The 24,274-nt window shown below is 40.7% G+C and overlaps 2 protein-coding genes across 2 annotated transcripts; both read right to left on the minus strand.

The window, feature by feature from the left end:
* Positions 1–217: 217 nt before the first annotated feature.
* Positions 218–2,906, minus strand: nkx6.1 (NK6 homeobox 1). The gene is made up of 4 exons (XM_076283301.1): positions 1,985–2,906; positions 1,608–1,900; positions 1,162–1,334; positions 218–463 (listed from the first exon to the last, which is right to left on the minus strand). Exons 1-4 carry the CDS (start codon positions 2,161–2,163, stop codon positions 218–220), a joined length of 891 nt encoding a protein of 296 aa, XP_076139416.1. The 5' UTR covers positions 2,164–2,906.
* A 7,113-nt stretch (positions 2,907–10,019) lies between these two features.
* On the minus strand, positions 10,020–22,436 carry rasa1b (RAS p21 protein activator (GTPase activating protein) 1b). Its single transcript, XM_076284536.1, has 25 exons — positions 21,266–22,436; positions 20,774–20,926; positions 20,291–20,426; positions 19,961–20,031; positions 19,653–19,770; positions 19,473–19,504; positions 19,248–19,300; positions 18,981–19,131; positions 18,492–18,570; positions 18,204–18,327; positions 17,937–18,096; positions 16,837–16,921; positions 16,651–16,731; positions 16,366–16,523; positions 15,852–15,928; positions 15,340–15,515; positions 14,536–14,695; positions 14,088–14,230; positions 13,730–13,845; positions 13,552–13,638; positions 12,260–12,327; positions 11,808–11,896; positions 11,644–11,721; positions 11,116–11,250; positions 10,020–10,790 (listed from the first exon to the last, which is right to left on the minus strand). Exons 1-25 carry the CDS (start codon positions 21,730–21,732, stop codon positions 10,707–10,709), a joined length of 3,081 nt encoding a protein of 1,026 aa, XP_076140651.1. The 5' UTR covers positions 21,733–22,436; the 3' UTR covers positions 10,020–10,706.
* Between the last annotated feature and the right edge of the window lie 1,838 nt (positions 22,437–24,274).

Raw genomic sequence — 24,274 nt, forward strand, 5'->3', positions numbered from 1 at the left:
GTGTCTTCTTCGCGTTGAAACGTCTGTACAACATCGTAGAGTGCAACCCACACTCCTCAGCATAAAAACAATGCATATTCCTCTGAGCCGGTCTCCTTCCCATGTGCAAATGGAATTTTATACGTGGTAAAATGAGACCCTACTCAAATCAGTGCATCACTCAAATCCTCATTTAAAAAAAAAAAAAAAAAAGACTAAACTGCGCCATCTTCACCCTCTAAGAACTCTCGTTCTCTGAGGTGTGGATAATAAGGGCAGAGTTTGGTTTATGTTTTTTCAGTAGCTGTGTTATTTTCTCGTCGTCTGAGTTGGGATCTAAAGGTTTGTTGTAGTCATCATCGTCATCTTCGTTCTCGGAGGCACCTTTCAGCCTCTCTGTCTCCGAGTCTTGCTTCTTCTTGGCAGAAGCCATCTCAGCCGCATGCTTTTTCCTCCACTTCGTTCTGCGATTCTGGAACCATACCTGTCCAAATTAAAAGAAACATCGCAATGAGCACAAATATTCAAATGAAGTGAATGTGACCTATAAATATTACCAAGCAAAGCACTGGAAATGTATGCCTATAGACTATGTGTCCAGATTACAGGCTGACAGACTATTCGGGTGTAAACAAATTGCTTGTTTATTGATGTCAACGTTTTAAAGGATTAGCGGTATGTGCTGGAAAATATTCCCCTTAACAACAAAAATAACCAAATAAAATGTAGGATATAATAAAACTGAAAAATTACTGAAAAATAGACTAGGCCTAAATATACATGGGTCATCTTGTCAAGCCCCCTCAAAACAGAAATCATGGAAACATGCAAGACATTTTTAGGTTTTCCTGTTTTACACATTATTTAGCTTTCGCTTACTTTAACAAAGCAATTGCATATATTTACACTATCTGAAACATCTTTATAAAGGGGTGCAGAGAGACCATAGTATTAGGCTGGGATTGACTATTTCCCTGGACAAATATGTTGTAATATTCCCGTATGTGTATGTTATTTAGAAGACCAAATGTGTTACTAATTCCGGATGTGTGAGTCATTTACAAGAGCAAATGTGTCATGACAATTGTGGATGTGTTATTTACAAAAGCAAGCCATTGGTTCTGTAACAAAATCGACCTCGTGGCCTTGTATTCTTGCTGTTATTAAGAAAATGGATCTTACCTTGACTTGGCTCTCTGTCATTCCCAAAGAGTAGGCCAGGCGTGCTCTCTCTGGTCCTGCTAGGTATTTTGTTTGCTCAAAAGTCTTTTCCAGGGCGAATATCTGCTGTCCTGAAAACGTGGGACGTGTATGCTTCCTCTTGCCATCTTTATCCAACAGAACAGAATTTTGATCTGCGAAGGTAAATTAGGTTGATAAATTAAAAATGCTTAGATATAAACTAACAAGCCATAACTTGACTTGAGTGTCAAACTACCAATAGTAAACAAGCTGTATGACGGACTGCGCTAACACTGGTAAGATAGGCTACACCCATGATTGAGTATTAAAATTTATTTTATTTACGTTATTTAGTATACGTCTATATTAGAATTTGTGCTGTTATATGCCCTTATGAATAGAGTATGTTCGTAAAAGAAAACAGACAAGAAACTTCAGTTACTTACGAGGTGAACAGGCGAACCTGGCGTCTCTCCAGTGAGGGCTTTGCATGACTCCGGGCCAAAAGATCGGGGTCCTCCCAGGGAGATCTGTCAAAGGCTTCGGGTAACGAGCTACAGCCACTGCCGCGGCGCCTGGGCTGAAATACAGGCCGTGCGGAGGTGGAGGACTCAGGCTGCTGAAGCGGGGCAGTCCAGACAGAATTCCAGCAGAAGAGGTTGCAGCCACGGCAGCCGCAGCCCCTGCGGCGAGGATCGAGGGGCGGCTCAGTATATCGTTTATTCCGTGCGGGGTGGCAGCCGAACAATTATGGTGATGATGCGATGCGATGGATGAAAGTCCAGATGATGTTTTAATTCCTGGAGAAGATACAGGAATACCACCAGGATTTGGAGAGGTAGCTGTCGGAGAAGTGGATGATGCAGGCCCGCCGGAAGATAGCGGGTAAGCTGGATATAGAGGCGTCTTCATTTCGGTCATACTATGTAAAGCAGCTAGTGGCGGGGTGCTGAGGAGGAAAGCGCTCTGGCGAGACCCGTCCATCTGCCCCACCGCTAACATTACCGAGAGGATTTCGCTCGGGAATAGAATCGAAATCCTTTAAAAATCACAACTTCCCAAACAAGTTATAAAACTCTGACCTAACGCAGCAAGTGGATTGTGCTATACTGAGGCTTTGAAAACACAAGCAACGCTCCTAAATGTGAAAAGAAATCGTGCTATAGCAAAAGGGGAAAATAAAACAATCCAGTTTTTGCTACAAGAATCTGTTAGTAAATCTTGATATTGAGTTCCAAGTGTATTAAGAGACAATCTTCATAAGCATCCCAATAGGTAAAGAATCCCGATCCTTGCACTTCAATCTTGCAGATCTTGAAGATATGGCATTCTAATGAAGTGGATCCACAACCTCTCCAGTCACTTGAGAGCACCGCTTTAGCGCAGAGGACGTTATTGTTCAACGCTTTTATATCTTTAAATAAAAAGACAGCCTTTCTAGGTGGTGCACATGAAGATCTTGAGGATAATAAAACATTTTCATCAGCCGGCTGTCGTTTGCTGCAAAAGTCAAAAGTTTGAGAATGTGGCGCAGAAAGTAGTGGGAGTCATTCGGATGCGATTGGGTAAATCTCCTGTGACGTAGGATGCGTGTCAACTGAGATTGCCAACTGAATTTAGGAGTGTGTCCTCATTGGCTCTCCATCATGGCTTTCATTTGCACATTAAAAGAGTTGCCGTTCGAGCGGCTATTAAAAACAAAAAGGGGACAAAATCAATCTAGTCAATTTGAGATTTTAAAAATAAAAGGACATCTGTGTGATAGTCATGTGACACTGGCCCAACTCGGTTTCCATACAAATTATGGCAGTATAGACTACACCGAATTAAAGATAATTTAGTGGATATTTTCTTTTAAAATACTGACCATTGCAGAAGGTAGAATGGATCACAACTTCCTAGGCCTAGAGTTCTTAGGCATGGCACCAATGCGGAGACCGGAATTGCTTTGATTTATTATGGGCTTTATAAATTAAGAGCTATGGTTCCATCATTTTGGTTTAGTGTTATTTATTTTTATTTTTTTTACTAAAACAATATTCGTATATGCGGTAGTCTGTTAAATCATGAAAGCAAGCTCTTATGGAGGAATCGCTCGTGCACTTTGCATCCCGCTATCACATAGATTCTAGACCATTGACATACAACAGCTAGTTGTTGCATTATTGGAACTTGTGAAGCCCATAATGCTGTTGCATTTTCTCTCTAGTTATGTTGTTTTCTTGGATGTCATCATTATTAGGTTAATTAATTACAATTGCATGCTTTTCAAAAACACACACATTAAATCCAGTTTTATTCCAGACGAAAATTCATTTTCAGATATGTTGGCTTTATCTAAAAATCCATTAGGATTTATTCTATAATTCATACCAGCTCAACTAAAATGCATATAGTCGAATGCAAATAGGTTAGGCTACTAAATTAACTAGTGAAATACTAACTAAAATGGCATGCAAATATGTTAATATCCACATCAAATTAATTTAATAAATCTATTCGTTTTTCATTGACCATGATATATTCAAATTCAATATGCTAGTTTAAGTGTCCGTGCATAGTCCAAGTGTCATGCATAGTCCAATGGACAATAAAGTAGCCTAATCAATACTGGAAGAGCGACGAACATAACAGTTTTAAATTTACAAAAGGCTATTCTTTCACTAATATCTTAAGGCGATATCATTTTTAAAAAAAATCCAAAATCCAAAGTCTAAAGATCAGCCTTTGAATATCAAGTTTAAATGGCCAGGTTTTTCCGACTGAGATGATCAACACCTGCCTGGTGTAGTTTGAGAACTGAACCTACTGCAAAATAAACAAATCACTGCTTCCTGCAGTGTACAACCACAGGCATCGCGGTGCAAGAGCAGGGTGTGATGACATCGTGTGGTGAACCGCGGAAACGCAACGGGTTTCAAGCCGTTTTAGTTTCTTTGGACTAGATTAACATTTGATATGCTTTGGTCAATATATTTTGCATAGCTGACAATTCAATCATAAGGAATGTCGAACAAGAGAGTCAAAGATTTGCGAGTTGACTTTGGAAGGAAAATAAGTGTAGCCTACTATCAACACACATGCTGAATACTTCATACAGCCTCAGATGAAAATGTTTTTAAAAGCTTTAGCAGACAAGAATGTCATGCAAGTTAATATTATATTATGTATCATAACTGTAACTGCAGTTGCATAACTGCAAATATAACAAGCACTGCTTTGTACGCCACACAGAGACAGAAAGGGATCATAAGGACAAACACTGAGTAGCTAGTAGGAAATATCATGAACTCTAGCCAACCCGAATGTCCGACACATCTGTAAATATTTGGGACTATTCTGCAACTGAGAATAGATGATATGGCATCAGTGCTAGTAAAGTGGCAATGGTATTGCCTTCTGTAATCCATTAAACAAAACACTGTTAGCATGTGCCCGGCAGAGTCCATCTGATCACCATACCACACCGTCAGACAGCATGCCACATCAAAGTGAAAATAGCAATCCAGCCAAGAGCCTTTATACATCATTTCAAGTGTCACGTTTCTTATCACCCTAAAACATTTACTCTAACACCATCTAGTGGCGGTAAACCTTCTCGAGTCAAATAGCTTGAGTGATAGGGTCTTGCATTTTAAGGAGATGAATGGCTGGAGCTACTTACAGAAATCACTGTTTAGTTGAACAGTTACATCAATCCATGAAACTACCAAAGGCCTCCGTGCATAGCTATGCCATGAAGGAATGATGTGTCAAGGAGTAATCAGCCTGCTATGTGTAAAAAGTGAGAGTGGATGTCATGAAGTGCATTCTTACAGCTGGTCAACACACTATGAGCCACACCATTTTCAGTGTTTATTTATACTGCATGATTCTAACAGTAAAAAAAGGGCCACAATGATGGGACTGGTTTTGTTGCTTGAATGTGACATAATGTACTATCAATAGGAAACAAAGGGGATTTATACAGAAGAACCAGGGGACACTCAGGCCTAGAGAGATAGAGGATAGACTTGGATTATTTCTGAAAACTAGGAACTCTGGAGGGTATTGGTTATTTAGCCGAAGGGACCTGAAATGTGAGCTCCTTGTAATGACAGCTGGTAGGCACTGGCGCCAATAACTCATGTGACAAATACACTAGGACTGGCTGATCTTGTCTCCCTGGTAACTGATAAATCAACTGCCACTGCTGGGACCAACACATGTTTGTGTGGCTGGGAGGGGTGCGGTGTGAGTAATGCCACTCTCAGTTTAAGATTATGGGCCTTTTTCATTTGATTTGACCAGACGCCACACCTCTCCCTAGCCATGACAGTTGACATCTTATTGGGATGTGTCCAAGGGCCTTGAGATGATTTGAGACCCATAGAAGCTGCAATTTATTTCTGTTTGATGTATATGGCCATATTTCCTAAATTCATTCATCACTGAAAAATGATTTGGGACCAGAGTGTTTGGATCAGACCTAAAAGAGTGCTTTTTAAAAATGAAACAAAATTCATAGTTTTCTGACACCCTGCACTAAATGTTTTTGTGGTAAGTATTGGGATATTGTAGTTTAGTTCATTTCATTCTGTTTTTATTTCTAAAGACACTGACAATGCATTGTGAGGTCAATAAAAAAATAAAAATAAATAAATAAATAAATAAATAAACAAACAGCCCTTGGCATTTCAAAAAGGCGTTTGGATCCATGAAACATATGGCTACATTATATGCAACCATCACTAGTGCCCAATGAAATACTATATTTATTATTATGACTGCCGCGCAGCGAAGCGACGGTCATATAGGTTTAGTCAGAATTTCTTTTTTTTTTTTTTTCGCATGCCCAAATTTCCGTCAATGATTCCCGGGACACTGAAAGACCGGGGTACACGAAACTTGGTGGGCATGTAACCCCACATGGATAGCATGGAACCATCGTTTTTCGTTTTGATCTGTAGCCCCCCCCGCTGGACTGGACCCCCCGAAAGGAGGGTAGGGCAGACACAGTTTTCTGTGAATATCTCGAGAACCGTAGGGTTTAGGAGGACCATTTTTTTTTTTGTATGTTGATCTCAAGGGGCCATGTCAACCCATTCCATAACCACTCATTTCATGTATAGCGCCACCTAGTTAAACACAAAAAAGTAAAAATGAGGTGTTGTAATCGCAGGTATCTGTGACCTAACATAGTCAAAACTGCACGAAATTGGAAGTGTAGGATCATTATGACACCCTCTGTATGCACACCAAGTTTCGTGGAATTCCGTTCATGGGGGGCCACACAATAAATTAATTTATGTTACTATACACCAACTGGCCTGTAGGTGGCCGGAGACAGTTTTCTGTGAATATCTCGAGAACCGTAGGGCCTAGGAGGTCCACCTTTTTTATGTATGTTGGTCTTAAGGGGGCATGTCAACCCATCCCATTACCACTTATTTCATGTATAGCGCCACCTAGTTAAAAATTAAAAAGCAAAAAATGAGGTGTTTTCATCACAATATCTCTGGCTGACAAGGTCAAAACTGCACGAAATTAAAAGTGTAGGATCATTATGACACCCTCCGAATGCATGCCAAGTTTTGTGTACTTTCGTTCATGGGGGGCCTTACAATAAAATAATGCATGTGTACATTTAGTGACGTACACCAACAAGGATTCCCGGGACACTGAAAGACTGGGGTACACAAAACTTGGTGGGCATGTAACCCCACATGGATAGCATGGAACCGTCGTTTTTCGTTTTGATCTGTAGCCCCCCCGCTGGACTGGACACCCCGAAAGGAGGATAGGGCAGACACAGTTCTCAGATGACCATTTTTTTCCGTATGTTTGCCTCCAGGGGTCATGTTAACCCATTTCATGTGCACACATGTGCACAAACAGATATACACACACACATACATTCACAGTAATCATACGTATGGCACATACTCACACAGTAGACATATGTACGCTTGCATGCACAGGCACATACGCAGGCACACACACAAGCACGCACACACACACACACACACACACACCCACACACATAACATAAACATGTACATGCACACATGCACACAATTCAAGAATTTCTCAGAATTATGAACAGGCAAGATGGAGGTGGGGTTGTATAAAATGAATTTTACATGTGAAATCTATGAACTAATCATGTTTTGGTACTTGTTGTCTAGCAGATATCAGTGAGAATTGAGTGTGGATAATGCAATTTAGTGAGACAGTTAGAATCATATAGGCCTTTCAGCGTGATTTATTTTTGTGGAAAAAATGTGCTGGACTGGGCGGCGGTCATATTTTGTACCGCTCTGCGGTACATCTAGTTTATTATCAAAATTGTATTATTTTGAACAAAACAAAAAAAATCAGAATTAAGAAATGTACAGTTGGTTTTCCAGAAGTCTCTCTATACAGATCTTGACCGCTCCGATATGGTGACTTTAGACGCACGTCAAGACCCCAAACTGAGTATCCATGTTTTTATAATTTCATATATTGATGGGAAGAAAATAATTCCTAATTGGAAAGTGACAGAACTGACTGCCAAGTTGTACCGTAATGATGACCTATAGAGAAATGAAGATGGAATCATGAATTTTTTGTTGATTGGGGTAAGGCAATGAGTTAAAGGGAAGGGTCTAGTGCCCCCTCGACATTTCAGAAGGCCCTAAATATGTCTGTGCCCCTCATTGTTACCATTGTTAAACTGCTATCTGTGTTTTTATTGAAAGTATGAGATCACTCATCTCAGCAACAAAGCATCTCACAACATGCTTTAAGAAACAGTGCATTTGCATGTAGATTTGCAAAAAAACTAGGATTTTTGACTCATGCTAGGTCTGTGCTTAAACAACCAAGCAGCTGCTCTGACAACAGACACTTTGACCTCAGGATGCTCTGAAAATGGTGTGATTTCTGTCACTTGGGTGACTCACCTTACCAGCAGACATATATCAATAGGTGCATTTGACTTAAAGCGGCGCCATGTAGCGACTTCGTCGGCTGACTTAATATAATGCATGCTTGTTAGAAATTGCCAGACTTTTGCCGCCGCTGTGGAACATCACCATGTCACATGACCTCAAAACCACACTGGTGACGGCCGTTGTTGAAGTTAGAAGCTGTAGTTGCTCTCCATCTGCTGTACAACTAGAACATACCTACATTATTTCATAACATCACCCTCACTGCCTCAAAGCCCCGATTTAAGAAGTACCTGATCTGGAACATATATATATATACACATTAAAAAAAAACTCTGACATTGCACTGAACCCTATTATTAGTCTATTAATAGACTAAAAGACATAAAATACTGTTCACTTAATAAATCAATTGTGCAAATTTTACACAACTATAGTTGTAAACCAGAATAAAGAAAACAATTCTGCATGCTGTGTTTCAAATTTGGCGTAAGCATCACTATAAAGGAGTGGCCCATCAAACAGTTCCTGTGTAAGCACTGCACTGCTCATTATGTGGAATCTGCTAGGCACAAACCAGGCCTCAGACAGAGCCTTGGGCAAACAAACTATGGATACTGAGAGGTGCCTGTGGCAATAGCTGTTCTTGAATTAACCTGTTTCCCTGGTAAGGCAGTATGGATCAGTGAACTCAACCAAGCAAGTCTGCCTTGAATCTTAAAAAACAGCTTTCTGATAGTCAGGATACCTTGACTCATCAATAATAGCGTGTAAGCCTAATAAGGAAGCAACCCTGTTACTGACTGCCTTGAAGACTCAGGCAACATCAAAAACCTCCAAATTAACCTCTGACATATCAGCTTGAGAGCCCCAAACTCAGCATACTGGATCAAATCTTTAGCAGACAAATCATCACACAAACACCCTCTTAGCAGACAAATCATCACATAAACACCTTAGCAGACAAATCACACAAACACCCTAACATACTACCCACCAGAAGAATCCACAAACAATAGCTAAGAGTTAAAAGCTGCTTCAGTCTAGAGGTCTAAACATTCAAGAGCTAAGAAGGATCAGAGAAGAATTGATGGCTCCGAGGGACCAAAGAGGCACACAAATCTTTGCCATCTTGCCTTCTCAAATCTACACTTACCGTGTGTTGGACACCCACACTTATTTTCTAGTGTGTTTCAATTGTGAACCATTGGAGATATTTTTGACCTTGAGCTAGTCAGCTATGCAACACTATGTGAGGCATATACCACCTTAGCAGTTCTCAACACAAACAGGAGAAGATGCAGTAACATTATCCTAGCATTATCCTGCACAAAATCCGCCGCAAGTGCAGTTACTATGCCCTCATTTTGAATATTACAAAGTAAGGCTAAAGGTTTGTCAACAAAATTATCAGGTGTTTCCTGAACAGGATAGCAGGTCTATTCCAATGGTAGTGAAAGTACCTTGGGATCAAGTGCAAGAAAATATGCATAGTTATCTGCTAGGAGTGCAACTGGAAAGCACCTATGGAAGTTGACCCTTTAAGTGGCCAAAATGATGGCCATACTTTCCCACCCCTTTACAGATCAGAAAATGAGTCAAATATGTATCTACTGTATTTGCAGTAGCGACAGGGGTTAGAAACATTTCGGCCATTAAGCCTTCATCAGCTTATGGCTTCCCTAGATATATATTAAAAGAATATATTGATATTAAAAGACAATAAGAGCGTTTCAGAGTGCGACTGTCTTTATTATGCTGGATTAATGCAACTTTAGAAAAACGCACCGATTGAACAAGAGGGAGAGCACAGTGTTTTCGTGGATAGAACATCTAATGAGGTCTCATTTTATATGTTCTGCTTGTAAGGCGGACACATCACATCAGTTGACATGATGTGAATCAATACAATTTGATGTGAATAAATAAAAAATTAAACGAATCTAAGTTTTGAAAAAAGATTGCACTCAGATTTATTTCCAAATACATTACAAAAAGATCATATATAATATTTTACAAAAAGCAGAATGAGTGCATGCATTCCTGATAGAAGACGTTTCTTGTCAGATGTGATAATGTGCATTTCAGCTCTGTATCTTTGTGCTTGGGCTTCATGTCATTATACGCCGTCGTATGAGAGAATTCAAATTCATAGAAGACAAAAGTATAATTGAAATAATAATTTTAAAAATCTTCAAAAAAAAAAATCTTAGGTCTTTTACACTTCATCTAGTTTGATATCTTGATTACAACATGAAAATTGTTTTGATACAAAATAGCTTCTTTTCGCAATATACCCTTCCTATATAAAATAGATATAAAACACAAAATAACATATAGTTAATTAAGAGTTGGTCTAGGCACTTGTGCATGCATTGTCCTAATCAGGAATCAGTCAGACACCATACATAAAGCATTAAGGCCCACAGCATGTCTTTGACGACATTTCAAATGTCATGGACCAGGATACACAATGGCAAATAGATATCTTTGAGATGTGTGTACCCATGGCTTTCAACAGTCACAGAGGGACTGCTGTCATTTTTGCATATTGTCTCTGTAAGACCGTTCTTTTGGATAAAGGGTCAGTTTGGTTTTGTGACAGTGATGTGTAAGAGACAATGGCGCCTCCTATCTGTTGCTGTTGGAAGGTGCATAGTGAACCTGCCTTTGCTGAAGAAGCTCAGTGATTGCCAGAAGCTTTTTCAAGATGTGCTGTAAGAATGAAAGTGAAGAGGCGTTTGTGAGTGTCAGAGCAAGGCTGCTCATGCATCAGATAACATCTATATTTCCTGAAACTGTTTGCAAAGACATCAACAATTCATCAATGGTGAAAAGGGCTGATTTAATCTACAGTATCACTTTTATATTCTGTTTGAAGCTCTACCAGGAGACTCCAACTTCATTTGTTGTGTATAAATCCACTCTTGCATATCCTACATCTTAGACATTTGACACTCAATTCTTAAACCTTTGAAGTAATAAGAACTACATAAGAACACTTAAGAGCACCTAAGAATGAATAAAGAGGTGGTGGTACCTGCTGGACTCCACGTTCGTTGCTAAGCGTGCGCAGCTCATCGGAGTGGCTGACACACAGCTGGTGAAGTGCAGCCAGGTCCCGTGGCAGGTCCGTTATAAAGTGCTCTGTAGTGTCAGGTAGCTCAGGCACATTCTGCTCATGACAAAACAAATACATCACCAGGTTTAGGGTGAAGGGGTCAAGAATTACTTGTGTATGAGAGAGAGAGAGTTCATCTGTGTTTTTGAACGTGTGTGTTTCTGTGTGATAGCGTGAACACCTGTGTGTGTGGGCCTATGCGTATGAGAAAGTGTGTGCCTATGTGAGTGAGTGCATACACGAGTGAGTGAGAAAGAGTGTGTGTGTGTATGCAAGTGAGTGAGTGAGTGTGTCCGTATGTGAGTGATTGAGTGTGTGTATGTGTGTGTGTATGTGTGTATGTGTGTGTGTGTGTGTGTGTGTGTGTGTGTGTGCGTATGCAAGTGAGTGAGTGAGTGAGGGAGCACAAGACTTATTTTCCAGTTTGAGTCAATATGAACGGCCTACCCCAAGCTCATCCAGAAACCTAATCATTCTGTCCTTGTTGCTCTTGATGAAAGGGTTCACGCCCTCCATATATGGCTCCTGTATCAACAATCCATAACACAACAAGCTTAATCTCAATCTATATTCCACAGAGAAAGGCAGAGGGATGTGTGTTTTCATCATACCTTGGTTCCAAACTCGACCAGATTGGCCAGGTTCTGCACAGCTTTGGCGACCAACGTGAGGGTCCGTGAGGCAGTAGGTGAGGGAGGATCTTCAAACAACATGAGGGCAAAGGTTTCAATAAAGTTCTTAATAGTGTTGTCAGCAGCTTGCAAGTTAACGTTATAAAGTTAAGGTCGTAGTCATAATGCCCCAGAGATATAAAGAAACATACTGTACATTGAAATGGACAGAACACCTGTAAGGAGACTGAACTCATTCTTCTATCTAGACCACAGGACTTTCCAGGGGAGATTAAGGCGAATAAATGAACTCATTCTCTCTATAGACAGAGATCCCCAGTTAAAAAGTTTAGTTTAGGACTTGACAATCATTATCTGAGGAGTTCTCTCAGAGCCTCATCACTTTCTCTTGCTCGCTCTCACTCACTCAAATTGTGAAATTGCAGTCTTACCAGTGATTATGTTAAATATTCTTGGGTTGACAATAGCAGGGCAGATCAGCCTGAGGAAGACAAATCCACTGAAAAAGAAACATTTGCTTTCATTAGGAACAACTCGCTGTGAACAACCAAGCAGACAGAAAATATGGGACGATGAGTGCTAATAATACTAAGCACTCATAGTATTATTATCTATCTATAAATTACAGGAGCGTTTGTCTGCGTATGTGTCAGTTCGCATAACTGTCGAACTGTTCGACCGATTGATTTCCAACTTGGCAGGTGTCTTGCTAAGGGGAACGAGTAAGTGCAGTGCTAAGTTTGACATTGATTGGATAAGAAATGCAAAATATTTCGTTAAATATATCGGTAAAAGAAGTACGCGTTGGCTTTCGCCGCTCTACCGTTGCCACTCCCTCGTCTGTGTGTTTGGGAGTTATTCGCATATCTGTCGAACCGTTCATCCAATTGATTTTAAACTTGGCAGGTGTTGTTTGTTGTGTACGTTGTTTGGATAAGAAATGCCAAAGATCATCTCCTCACACAGCGCAATTGAAACGAGCCATAGGCTAATGGTCCCGAATTTAAGGACGTTTCAGAATGCCACACAGCTACAGACAATGAGTGGCAGACAGAGCGACATGGTACTTATGCTACCAAATACTTTTTTTCACATAGTTGCAAATCTCATATGATGATGAATCTTTCTACAAAATGGTTTGTCTTCCATATCATTAAGTTATTCAATAGGCTAAACATATAGCCTTACATCAAAGCTTTAGGCTTATGTCATTTTGATCAGCTACAGACAATAAGTGGCAGACAGAGTGTGATGTCAGATTGTTTCTGAGTCACATCGTTGCATATTACCAGAGATTGTTTCTGAGTCACATCGTTGCATATTTCATACGACAATCATTCTACAAAATGGTTTGTCAATAGGATTAACAATAAACATATAGCTGCCCTTAACTGAAAACAGCTGTTATGTTTATGTCATTTTGATCTGTAAAAAATGTTACATGCAGCCATGCCTAAATTCTGCTCACTGCACATTTATTATAGACTTATGTATTATAATATAATATTCAGTAGGCTAATCATTATTGAATACTTAGCTGGAACGATATTTTCGCCATCATCCTATTTTTAAAGCACGTAATTGGGCTACTGATGTTCTACAGGAATAACATGTTTGAACGGGCACTGCACTAGTTAGTAATAATCAAAACACAACACTAGCGGACTGTGTTTGGCAACAAAGATAATTGACTCCTGTCAATCCAGATCAAACAGACACTTACCTCACAACCCTTGTTCTCATTGTGACATTCAGTGGCCATTTCTGTTGAACAAATGTTTGTAAACACCCATAAATGAACCTCAGGGTCCTGTGGGATAAAAGTTGACATTGAAGAAAATGTTCAACTACACAGGCCTCAGTATTACCACCAATAGGATTATGAAACCTGGTCTACTTACGGAGGAAGAATCTCAGCAGCCATAAAAATTTTCTCCACCAGTTCAGACACAAGATTCAAGAGATGATTCAAATTCACATTCACATCCTCATTCTTCTCCATCTTTGAGGGATTTAACTGAATTGGGGATAGATGAAGCCATACATTAGGAGCTGCCTTAAGGGTAGGCATGGTTCAACGAGCAAGAGTGGGAATAGCTTATCATGCATGACACACATACAATCAGAGTTCAATTTCAAAAAGAACTGAATCTACCACCAATCTACTATGACATTTTAATCAATATGTTGGACCACTACTATTTACCCAACAAAATGCTGAACTGAAAACTCGACGACACGTCATAAAGAATGACCCACCTCACAGGACTGTTTACACTCCATAATCTTTAGTATGGTGTTTTTGAGTGCATGGTGCACAAAAGCAGTGGCCGTGGCCTTCATATATTGCTCCATTAATGTGCTAGCCAGTGTTGTGGCACGAAAGAGTGTGGAAGCCTCATCTGAAAGATAGCAAGAAAAGAGTAATATTCAGTAGAGCACTTACTCCTCAATAGCACTTACTCCTATCAAACACAGGGGTCTCTAACAGGTAGCTGTTTCTGAGTAGCTCTCCAAAACGTTCAAGGAAAATTTGTTAACATGGTCACTTGGTAAACCTCTAAAAATCCTATTAAATCAAACTGAACAGTCTACAAAACAGAGATGTTTATGTTGTCTAAGTAGCTCTCGCAGGAAATCCAAGCAATTTAACACTTTGAGTTTTATCAATTTCAAGTGCCTAATGGAAGGTGAAAGAGACGCCTACCCTCCATGCTGATCTCCCGGTCATTAAGTGCCCTGAGTAGAGGAGCCTCCATCTTCTCGTGCCTGAAGATGCGCAGCAGGATGCTGGCCAGGAGAGTCCGGTCCTGTCCACACACGTGGGCCAGTGCATTGATCACATGGAACTCCTTCAACAGAATCAGCTGTAGGAACATTTGAATGCATGTTAATACTGTAAAACATTGTGTTCCTGATACTAAGTTCTTAGAGCCTGAAAGGGAGCATCTTGTGTTGCTCTTTAAAAATTAGCAAGATGTTTCTGCCCAATAATTAAATCAGCATTAGTTTGTGCGGGGCAGGGTTATGCATTGCAATGCACCTCTTTCAAATTAGAGCCCATAATGTCATTCAGTCAGCCAACCATGAGCATAGGGAGCATAAATGCATCAACCCTACATTACAGATTACTCATCAAACCATAACCTATACACAATATGCAGTATACAGTTGGTGTGTAGTGAGCGTTCTGGCGCATAATGGCTGGCGTGCATCACCCAGGTGGGTGCTACACATCACTGTGAAGCACTTTAAGTGTCTAGAAAAGCGCTATAAAAATGTAACGTGTTGTTGTTGTATATATGAATGAATCTTATACATTTTGTAAGTCTTGATGGCCACTGTTGAAATTTTTTTTATGTGAGCAATGGGCTAACAATGTAGTAATGTATTACATACTGCATCTCTGTGTGTCTACATCACTGCCAATATATCGGCCTCCATCAGGATGAAACCAGGTCAAAGGTGTGAAACTGAGCACAAATCATGAGGACTGACTGGAGTCTATTACCTCTTTGAAATCATTGTACTCTTCCTCAGGCATGATCTTCTCCATGGAGTAGCGGGCCCGGACCCTGAGTGAGCTGGTCTCTGTGCCGGGCTTCAGAGCCACGTGTGAGCTCAGTTGGAACCACTCATCAATCATCTTGCCCCGCTGCAGATGGCACAGCTGGCAGACCATGAACACTGTAGGGGGGGTGAGGAGGGGAGAATACATGATCTAACTGAAAACAGTCCTGACACAGGCAGAGCAATTACATAGACATGGCTAAATACAGGGGCGCAGGATCCAACGAGGGGGAAGTCAAGACTACAATGGTACAACAACAATGTTCCTTAGAACCACACAAGCCATCCAAGTCCTTCAGTTGTTAGTTTACAACATACAATTTGCTATCCTCCACTGCCAGATCAAATTAAATGGCATATAAATCCCAGGCATGAAATGAAGAACTATTGTTTATGCGACTCTTTGAAAACAACCACGGACCATAAAACAGGAGACACGATTGAGATACTCACAGATATCACTCTCTTTGCTCTTCTTGGTCTTGTTGCTCAAACTGATCTCAAATCTGTTGATATCACTCGAGAGGTCACTGAGGAAGGGTGGAATGAAAGAGTCATGAGTTATGCAAGCATGCAAGCAAAGGAGTTTAATTTTTTTTTTATTAAATTTAAAAATGCATTTTACATTCATGCCCATGGTTGATCTGTTTGGCTCACTATTAGCGTGGTCTGAGGTGCTAGCAATCACTGCACTCAATTATATTCCATATACAAAATAAAAACACACGATTCAGGCAACATTTGTGTAATTTTCCACTTTTACACTACAGTGGCATCTAACAAACCAAAGACTATTTATTTTGCTTAACTGTGATCATAAATTGTTGTATCACTGTGTGGATTACTGTAGTGTGTATCAATGCCATGATATGTGTCATTTTGGATTAAATCATCTTCTAACTGATGTATGATAGGCAGAAGCTTAGTGGGAGACAGGAATGTGGATGGTGAAGATTAAAGAGCATACTCAAAGAGGAACTCCTCAGTCCACACAGGATTCAGACCCTCTCGAGGGTGGGTCTTGGCCACCTGGACACTGTTCAGGTAAATGTTACAGTAGGCGTTGTTGAAATGCTTGCTGGGTAATTTATGGGCCTCCTCCACGTTCAAGAGCAAGCTGCTGACCTGCAACAGCAGCAGAAGTAAAAGAGCAACATGTGAGAGAGAGTACCAACAGCAAATGGTCAAATCCCGTCAAATCAGGACGCAAATCTCACAGCCAATCTGAGTGGTGACGAGGAGGTCAGATTACCTGGCGGAGGCGCTTATTAGAGGAGGGCTGCGTAGGTTTTTTGAGGTTGTTGCAGAAGGTTTGCAAGCACTTCATCCAGTCCTGTTACAGTAAAAAAAAATTTGCCGCCACATGTAAATCCTCAAGGGAATTGCTGGATTATTTGCATGATACATTACACCAGATACATCTAAAATCAGAGCTCACCTGTGCTTGTTCAGGAGTTTCTCCTGCAAAGTAAAAGATGTACTGCTCTTCGAAGTGCTGGTCAACCAACTGGAAACAGTTTGGCCTTGGGGGAAAAACTACAACTTGTAACTTTTAAGTACAAACACAACATTTTATATACACAATATAGCATATACCACTAGGGCTGTCACTTTTGTGAAAAAACTGTTAGATTCTTGAGACATAATTGTTCATTGAATCGATTGTAAAATCGATTTTTCATGTCTAAAGACGTTTCAATTTTCAACACCAAATATAGGACAATCCACGAACAACTAACAGGCATTAGGACGAACGTAAAGGGGGCGCTTGAAGACGCACAATGGCGTTAAGTTTCGTGCACAATGACAAACAGGAGTGCAACATTCTCGAAAAACAATAAGCAGAGTGGACTGCCATAACATCAGTGAAAAACATTACTGCAGGCTTCAACGTGGCTGCGTTTACAATTAGAAATGTCAAACAAATTTCACCTACGTAGAACTCACGACTGCTCAGTTTGCATACCGCTTTGTCCTTCTCCATAGTTTGATATACCCAAAGCCCGAAGTGGTTCCATATCTAACTCCTCAAGTTATTAGGGCCTATCACTCGTATCTCTCATGTCGCACAGGTTGATCGCGTTGTCCTCAATTTTTTGGCAAAACACCAGCAGCACAGCAGCCGATTGAAAAAGCTGTTTCCGGTGCGTAAAATTGGTGGGAATTTTCTTTTTAGCTTTCGCAATGCTTACTGCACTTCGGAATTCTTTGTTATTTTTCTGCTTGTTCCTGAGTTTTGTTACATCTATCTTTTTCATTTGTTTAATTCGTTTAAAATTAATAGTGTACATACTTGGTTAAAATCGATTCCCTATTTTAGTTTTCGAAACTTGTGTTGGTTGGTCCAATCGATTGTGCAATCGATTTTCGAACGTAAAGTGACAGCCCTATATACCACACATACCATAAGAATGTTAGAGCAATTTTATTTTTTAGACAATGATACTATGTCAAGGCAAAAGTTTCTATCTCTGAAATAAAAGCCAAATCAAATACACAACCATCCCTTTCTGTGGTGAATAAAGATGTGGACCTCACCTGCCAAACATACTGTCGTGGACATTATACACGGAGCACACGCTGAGGTCAATCAGCCCTTTTGGCTTAGTGGCTCTCTTCTCACTCTCAAAGTAGATGAGCTGGGAGTCGTTCCCCTCTAGGATGAAGTAAAGGTTCTTCCACCGCTGCTTACCTTTGCCTGGTGGAACAGAGGGTTGAGGGCTTAGAACGTTCACCTCTGCCTGACCACAGGCCTTTGCAAAGACGTTCATTATGATCTAAACGTGGATTTAAAAGTCCAAATACCTTTGTTGAAGAGAAGATACCCTTTTTTCACAATGTTCTTATAGAAAGCATCTTTTGTCTTGCGACGGATGGTGTTGTAGATCTCTTTGCCATCCATGATGTCCGACAGTAAATGCTGGTGGTGCTGGGGTACAATGTCAAAATCAAACAGGTATCATAACAGCAAAGAGTCTAAAACAACTCCAAATCCTGGAACGAGTGTCAAAATATGACAGAATATGACAGGAAAATATCAAATGGAAATTTAGGACTTGTCTGCACATCATCAGTTTAGGGTCTGTGACTCACCTGGATAGATACAGGTTCTCTCAGGTAGTAGCCCTCTACAATCTGCTCTCTTTTGTAGTGGTCAATGATAGCATCAATACTGTTGACATGAGACAGAGTCACCCCATCAGAATAAATTGTACACCTTGGCAGAATCATGCTAAGCAGCAATACAATGCCAAACCATGCAACTGGAAATTGCCAAAAAGGTCAATTATGCAGTATGCACAACAATGGACCAGTCATAATGCTTCAGAGATAATCTTTCCAGTTTTATTACAGCGCACTAAAGGATAAACCACCTGGCAAATAAAAAGAATAAACTTCCCATCATTTGAAAATACACTGAGTTACCCATTAAAAGAATCCACGACTAACAACAATCCTTTTACAACAATCCTTTTACCTTTTTTGATTACTTATTTACAATCTGAAATGTATTCGTCAACTTTGCTCAGGTTATAAGACCTCCTAACTAAGAAAGCTCTAAAAATGACCAGTGCTTCTGACCTGCTGTAATATCTGCCACCCATCATGAACTGGTTGCTGGGAGTGGGGCAGATTTTGAAGCGCTGAATGTTCTCATTGGTTCGGAAAAAGAGAGAGTAGTCCCCTGGGGTGCTGTCTGAAGGCCGCACTAGAAAACTGCACACCTGCCCAACTAAACAACAACAACAACAACAACAACAACATTCATCCAGGGTCAAACAAATCAGGTGATTAAGTAACTGTATTTTTACAGTAGGTTTGTATACTGAATTTGTTCAAGTGGTTTACCATTCATAAGTAGATTGTAGGCTTCTTGCTTGTTGATCTTCCCATGATACCATCTATAGAGTTACAGCCAAGGTCAAAATAGAGTCAACAAAACTCCCAAACAATTAAACATTAAAAGCATGTCAGTAAACACATCATACCAACCACTAAAAGCTTCACACAAACACAATGCTTAACTTTAGCTGGCCTCTGCTATATAACAGACAGCAAGAAAAGAACACCTACACTTTTCCTTCATGTGGATCTTCTTCTTTTGCCTTAAAAAAGAAAATTGTACCATGTTAAAAGGTCACATCCCCACTGACCTGACCAGTAAAAGGAAGTGCGCTGTGGTCTAATGTCATAATACTGGGCCATTAGGCAGTGTGGTTAATTTGGTAAACAGACAAGACTGAGATTACAAACCACTTCTTCCACCAGAGCCTCCACAATCAGCCCCTGCTCATCTGTGCGAACATTTGTCACCCACATCCAACTGTCTTCCAGTTCATTGTGAACAATAAACATGTCCCCTTTCAGGAAACTACACAAGCCAAACAGATGGAACAAGCAAATGTGACTCTAGGAAAAACAGTGTATAACGATCACAAGTTTCAGTTTCATTACTATTATTATGATTAAGTACAAAATACCATCTGAAACAAGCACTGAGTGCCCTTTAGCCAAAGTGGCATATACATAAAGCAGCAATAACATGTTCTATACTATCTTACCTGATTTCTGGAGTTTCAGGCACTTTGGTGTATGGCAATATTGCTCGCACTCTTCTGCGATGCTCCACTGGCTACAAAACAATTTATACCACATATTAACATAGAATTCCCACCACAAACCAAGGGACCTTCTGTGCCTACTGACAACATACAGTCCTTTGCTTATTTCACAAAGCTCTATTTGAGCTTTACTGAACTTTCATACAGAAGGTGTCAACATAAATGTCAACTTACTCATTATGTAAGTATACATATACTTAAACATTGCTCAGAAAATACTGTAATTATGCCGATAGACTTAGAACAATCACAGAAAAGTCAAACATTTACCTCAGGAGGCGCCACTGGATATAAGAGGTTCTCTCCTTTAAGCAAACAGGAGACGTAGCTGTAATAGCCAATCAAGTCAGGTAGGGAGGAGAACCGTCGGCCTCCTATGTAGTAGTCTCCACACATGGCAATGATCCTGCACAGGCAAAGGGCAAGGAAATTACAGGCCTGATGTTGGGATTGATTTCAAAAGCTGAGTAGAGTCCTTAATACAAAACCGCAGACGATACATGGGATGCAGATGATGTTCGGCTATGTTTTCCATGTTCTATGTTCCATGTTCTATGTTCCCCTACCTAGGCCACTATATAACAAGATGTTGCTATTCTATATTCCTTGTGTGTTAAGATACTTGAAACCAGTTAAGCATTATAAATCGTGCCTTCATGTGTATGAGTGAGTGTGTGTGTGTGTGTGTGTGTGTGTGTGTGTGTGTGTGTGTGTGTGCATGTGTGCATGCATAAGGTCCATGCGCAGCTGCACCTGAAGTGGTTCACCACATTGGTCATACTGAGGAAGGACAGCACAAAGGAGCCAGGCCGCCGGTCGCTCTCCCTGATGAGATAGCTGCCAGGGTTCCGGGCCTGCTGCAATCTCTCCTCCGCCATGGTCCGATCCAGTTTCCCATGATACCACCTGTCATAACAGGGACCATGGTAATCAGAGGGGAAAAAATAGGCTTCTTTCTGATTATTATTATTAATATTATAACCTCTAGACACAAATGGAGGATTTAAAGTGTTGGCCTTGAGATTGAGTTTTCAGATGTAATAGGCTAAACCCAAAATCCCTCCCTAATCCCCGTGGAAACTACAAATCGATAGTTACTTTCAGGCTTTCTGTCCTTTAGACCTGCACGCCACCTCCAATCGTTTCGTGATCATCTGTTTTATCAACTAGAGTGAAATATATCCCCACCACAAAAACTATACTTAGGATTTATGAGCATGGATAATTAAAACTTAATTAACTCACTGATTAAGTGGAGGGGCGGTGAGGGAGAAGACAACTTCCTCTTCTTCATATTCTTGGCCGTCCAACCCATCTCCTTCATCCACTGTTCCCAATATCCCACAAGTGCGGGGCGGTGGCACCGAGGGAAGGGCAGCGCTGCCATCCGGACTTGCGGTGTTGGGTAATATCCGACCACCACTGCCCTCCGATGAGGAATCTGTCACCCTGTTCCCATCTTTAAGAATGTGTGAAGCTGGTCCCGTTTTCGATTCCACCCCTGACCAGTCTATCGTCATCTGATGAGACACTTCTGGTGACCCTAAGGAGCGGTTAGTGTCCATAGTTAAGGTCGGGCCCGTCTCCGGCATCCGAATCCTCGGCTTTGTACAAAACGCAAAACGGGCTGTGTCCAATATTCCTCCGCCATCTATCTGTGTCATCACAGAAGCAGGGTCCGTCTCCTCACCGCCGTCATCTGTTGCCATCATTTTTCTTCGGTCAAAACGTCTCACTAAGTTAGTCTTTTATGTGGAGTACTAGTAGTACTGTGTCTCTAAACTCTGACAACTTTTCAACAACTCCGGAACAGACTCTCGACTTCAGCAGCAACCCACTCTCAGCTACTTAAAGTGAGCTAGCTAAATAGCGTGCTAGGTGATAACTTTGATTGCTCTAGCAAGTACACGGGACGCAAGTTTTAAGTCTTCATGATGAATGTCAGTACGGCTGCTAAGTTTGCATTATTAAAACTATAGTTTTAAAGCAACATTTCTCGCGGCAACATATTTGATAGTGTTGCTTTGTTTTCTCTCCTAACGTAAGTTGGAGGTGCAGTCCACTTGTCCCACAGCTAACAGCTTGCTAGCTGGCTAGCTATCTTGACTTTACTTGCCATTTATCTAGCTATCCGCTAGGTAACTTAGCCAGAAAAGTTACTACCTAGCCAAGTACAATCTGTGCGCTCCGTTAACAGAAGCTGGTCAAAACCTTCTATGTTTTGACAACGTTTCTTCCAACCATCCGTTGCATTTCAGAGCGTCTTACCAGTCGTATATTCTTGAACATGTCTCAAAACTTTAAAACAGACACACTGATTCATTCGACGATTAATAGTTGTCCACCTCGCAGTAACTTTGCTAGCTTATAACATAGTTGGTGTCACTCGGTCACGGCTGCACCCTCCCTCTCCTAGTTCTTGCCCCTGCTCTTGTATTATCCTTCCAGCGCGTGCCCGTTTCAATACAATAGGGAGGGAAAGTAATCTCATCGCCCCCTAATGGTTACTAATAAGATAGGGTAATTAATATTTCATTGTAGTTTTATTTAAGTCTTTAGTCCATTGACCTTTTATTCTGATAATTATGGTGAAAACTCCAAGTGTATTCCTCACTGTTGTCTCATCCTTTCTTCCTCAGACAGTTTTAGTGAGGTCATGGAAGTTCAGCGCTAACTTTAATTTGTGCAAGTTTCCTTTTCTCCAGTAGATGGTACCATTGGGAAAGGATTCTAAGAGTGAATTTGTATGCCGAGGGTTTTGAAGAGTTTGTGTGTGTGTGTGTGTGTGGGGGGGGGGGGGGGGGGGGGTCATTCGATCATCGAATGATCAAGATCAGAGCAAGATCAAGATCAGAGCAAGATGATGACATCAGTGGGTATGCACAGTCCCTCCCATGGCCAGGTCTCCACCTCACCCTTTCCAACACAAAGGTTGGGGTATGGCTGCACAATTTGGGGAAAATGTAATTGCGACTGTTATGACAAATTTCGCGATTGAGATTTGTGATATGATTTTTGAATCTCAATGAATTGATTCAGTTCAATATTCCAAATGTCTCTTTAATTTGTGCCACCCCTGATTGGTGAGCATGCCTGGTGCACAAGAAGCACAGCACCCCCGACTATAAAGCTAACCAATCAGAATTTCTGTGTCCCTCACACACAACGCACACCCACCATCCAGTGGCATAGCCAAGGAGGATGAAATGAATATAAAAGTCACAAAATGAACTGTGCACGATTATTTGTGCAAATTTGTATTTGCGATTAAGTAACTGCGCGAATACCCCCCCCCCCCCAGCAGTTTCCTGTGCCACCCTCGGCCCCTCATCTGGCTACGCCCCTGATCCAATCACGTTACTCATTACCCATGTACTACTTTCTGTAGGTGTGCACTGATTGAGTGCTGTGCTGTGTGGGAAGGGGGGGGGGGGTGGCTAGAGTGTGTAAATAGCCCATAAATGCTTCTTTAAATAATCTTTAAAGATCTTTCACATTTCATAACCAAACAATGTACTGAATTAGCACATCAGGAAATAGCATAGGAATGGAAATAGAGATTAAGGGCAATTCCACGGAAAATTTACTTTTTGTCACATCCACAACGCCAGTGAAATGCCTTGGCATTTGTATGATGTGAATGATATTAATTTTTTGTGCATTTTTTCTCATGTACATTCTTCAGCCAAAAATAGCAAATGCTCAAAGTTCATGTAATCATTCACATCATACCATATCACATTTTATTGGCGTTATGGATGTTACAAAAAATTTAATTTTTCATGGAATTGCCCTTAACACAGCTGCAGGTTTTAGGTAACAGGCCAAAGGCTACTAGTAAACAACAAAATATGAGGCCTAATATGACCAAAAAAACAATCTCATCACCCTCTTATTTCAGGTGTTTCTCCTAATGAAATATGCTGTGTGAGAACAGTACTTCAACCTAATCACTTCAAGGGAATAAGCAGAGGGAATTCTGTCCTCTGATTCTTATTAACCTATTTTCCAGTCGGACTGTGAGGATACCTCTCTATTATCTTCTACCTCCTAACCTGACAAGTCAGGCCAACATGTCTTTCTGTGTGTATTCAGTGTTTTCAGAGCTCTTGGAGTGGGGATTTAGAGCAAAACAAGATGGAGGCTGCATGAGTTGTTTGCCGTAATTCTTTTTTTAAGTATATTTTTGGTCTATTTGCCTTTATTTGGATTCTCACTTTGGATGAGTAGAGAAGTGGTGTCTTTTTTAATGAA

This window comes from Alosa pseudoharengus, unplaced genomic scaffold (assembly GCF_046254945.1).
Source record: "Alosa pseudoharengus isolate Yale_2024_CS ecotype anadromous, Long Island Sound unplaced genomic scaffold, YU_APseudo_1.1 YU_APseudo_1.1_scf_14, whole genome shotgun sequence".
Classification (NCBI taxonomy): Eukaryota; Metazoa; Chordata; class Actinopteri; order Clupeiformes; family Clupeidae; genus Alosa; species Alosa pseudoharengus.

Excerpts from the sequence above, each read along its gene's own strand:
- rasa1b (XM_076284536.1), bottom strand. The coding sequence starts at position 21,732 with ATGATGGCAACAGATGACGGCGGTGAGGAGACGGACCCTGCTTCTGTG. Across the intron at positions 20,427-20,773 it reads AATGTGGTGAACCACTTCAG|GATCATTGCCATGTGTGGAG; the intron begins GTGCAGCTGCGC and ends TTGCCTGTGCAG. Across the intron at positions 11,722-11,807 it reads TGGTCGAGTTTGGAACCAAG|GAGCCATATATGGAGGGCGT; the intron begins GTATGATGAAAA and ends TTGTTGATACAG.
- nkx6.1 (XM_076283301.1), bottom strand. The coding sequence starts at position 2,163 with ATGTTAGCGGTGGGGCAGATGGACGGGTCTCGCCAGAGCGCTTTCCTC. Across the intron at positions 1,901-1,984 it reads GCTACCTCTCCAAATCCTGG|TGCCACCCCGCACGGAATAA; the intron begins TGGTATTCCTGT and ends TAATTGTTCGGC. Across the intron at positions 1,335-1,607 it reads CAGGTTCGCCTGTTCACCTC|ATCAAAATTCTGTTCTGTTG; the intron begins GTAAGTAACTGA and ends TTACCTTCGCAG.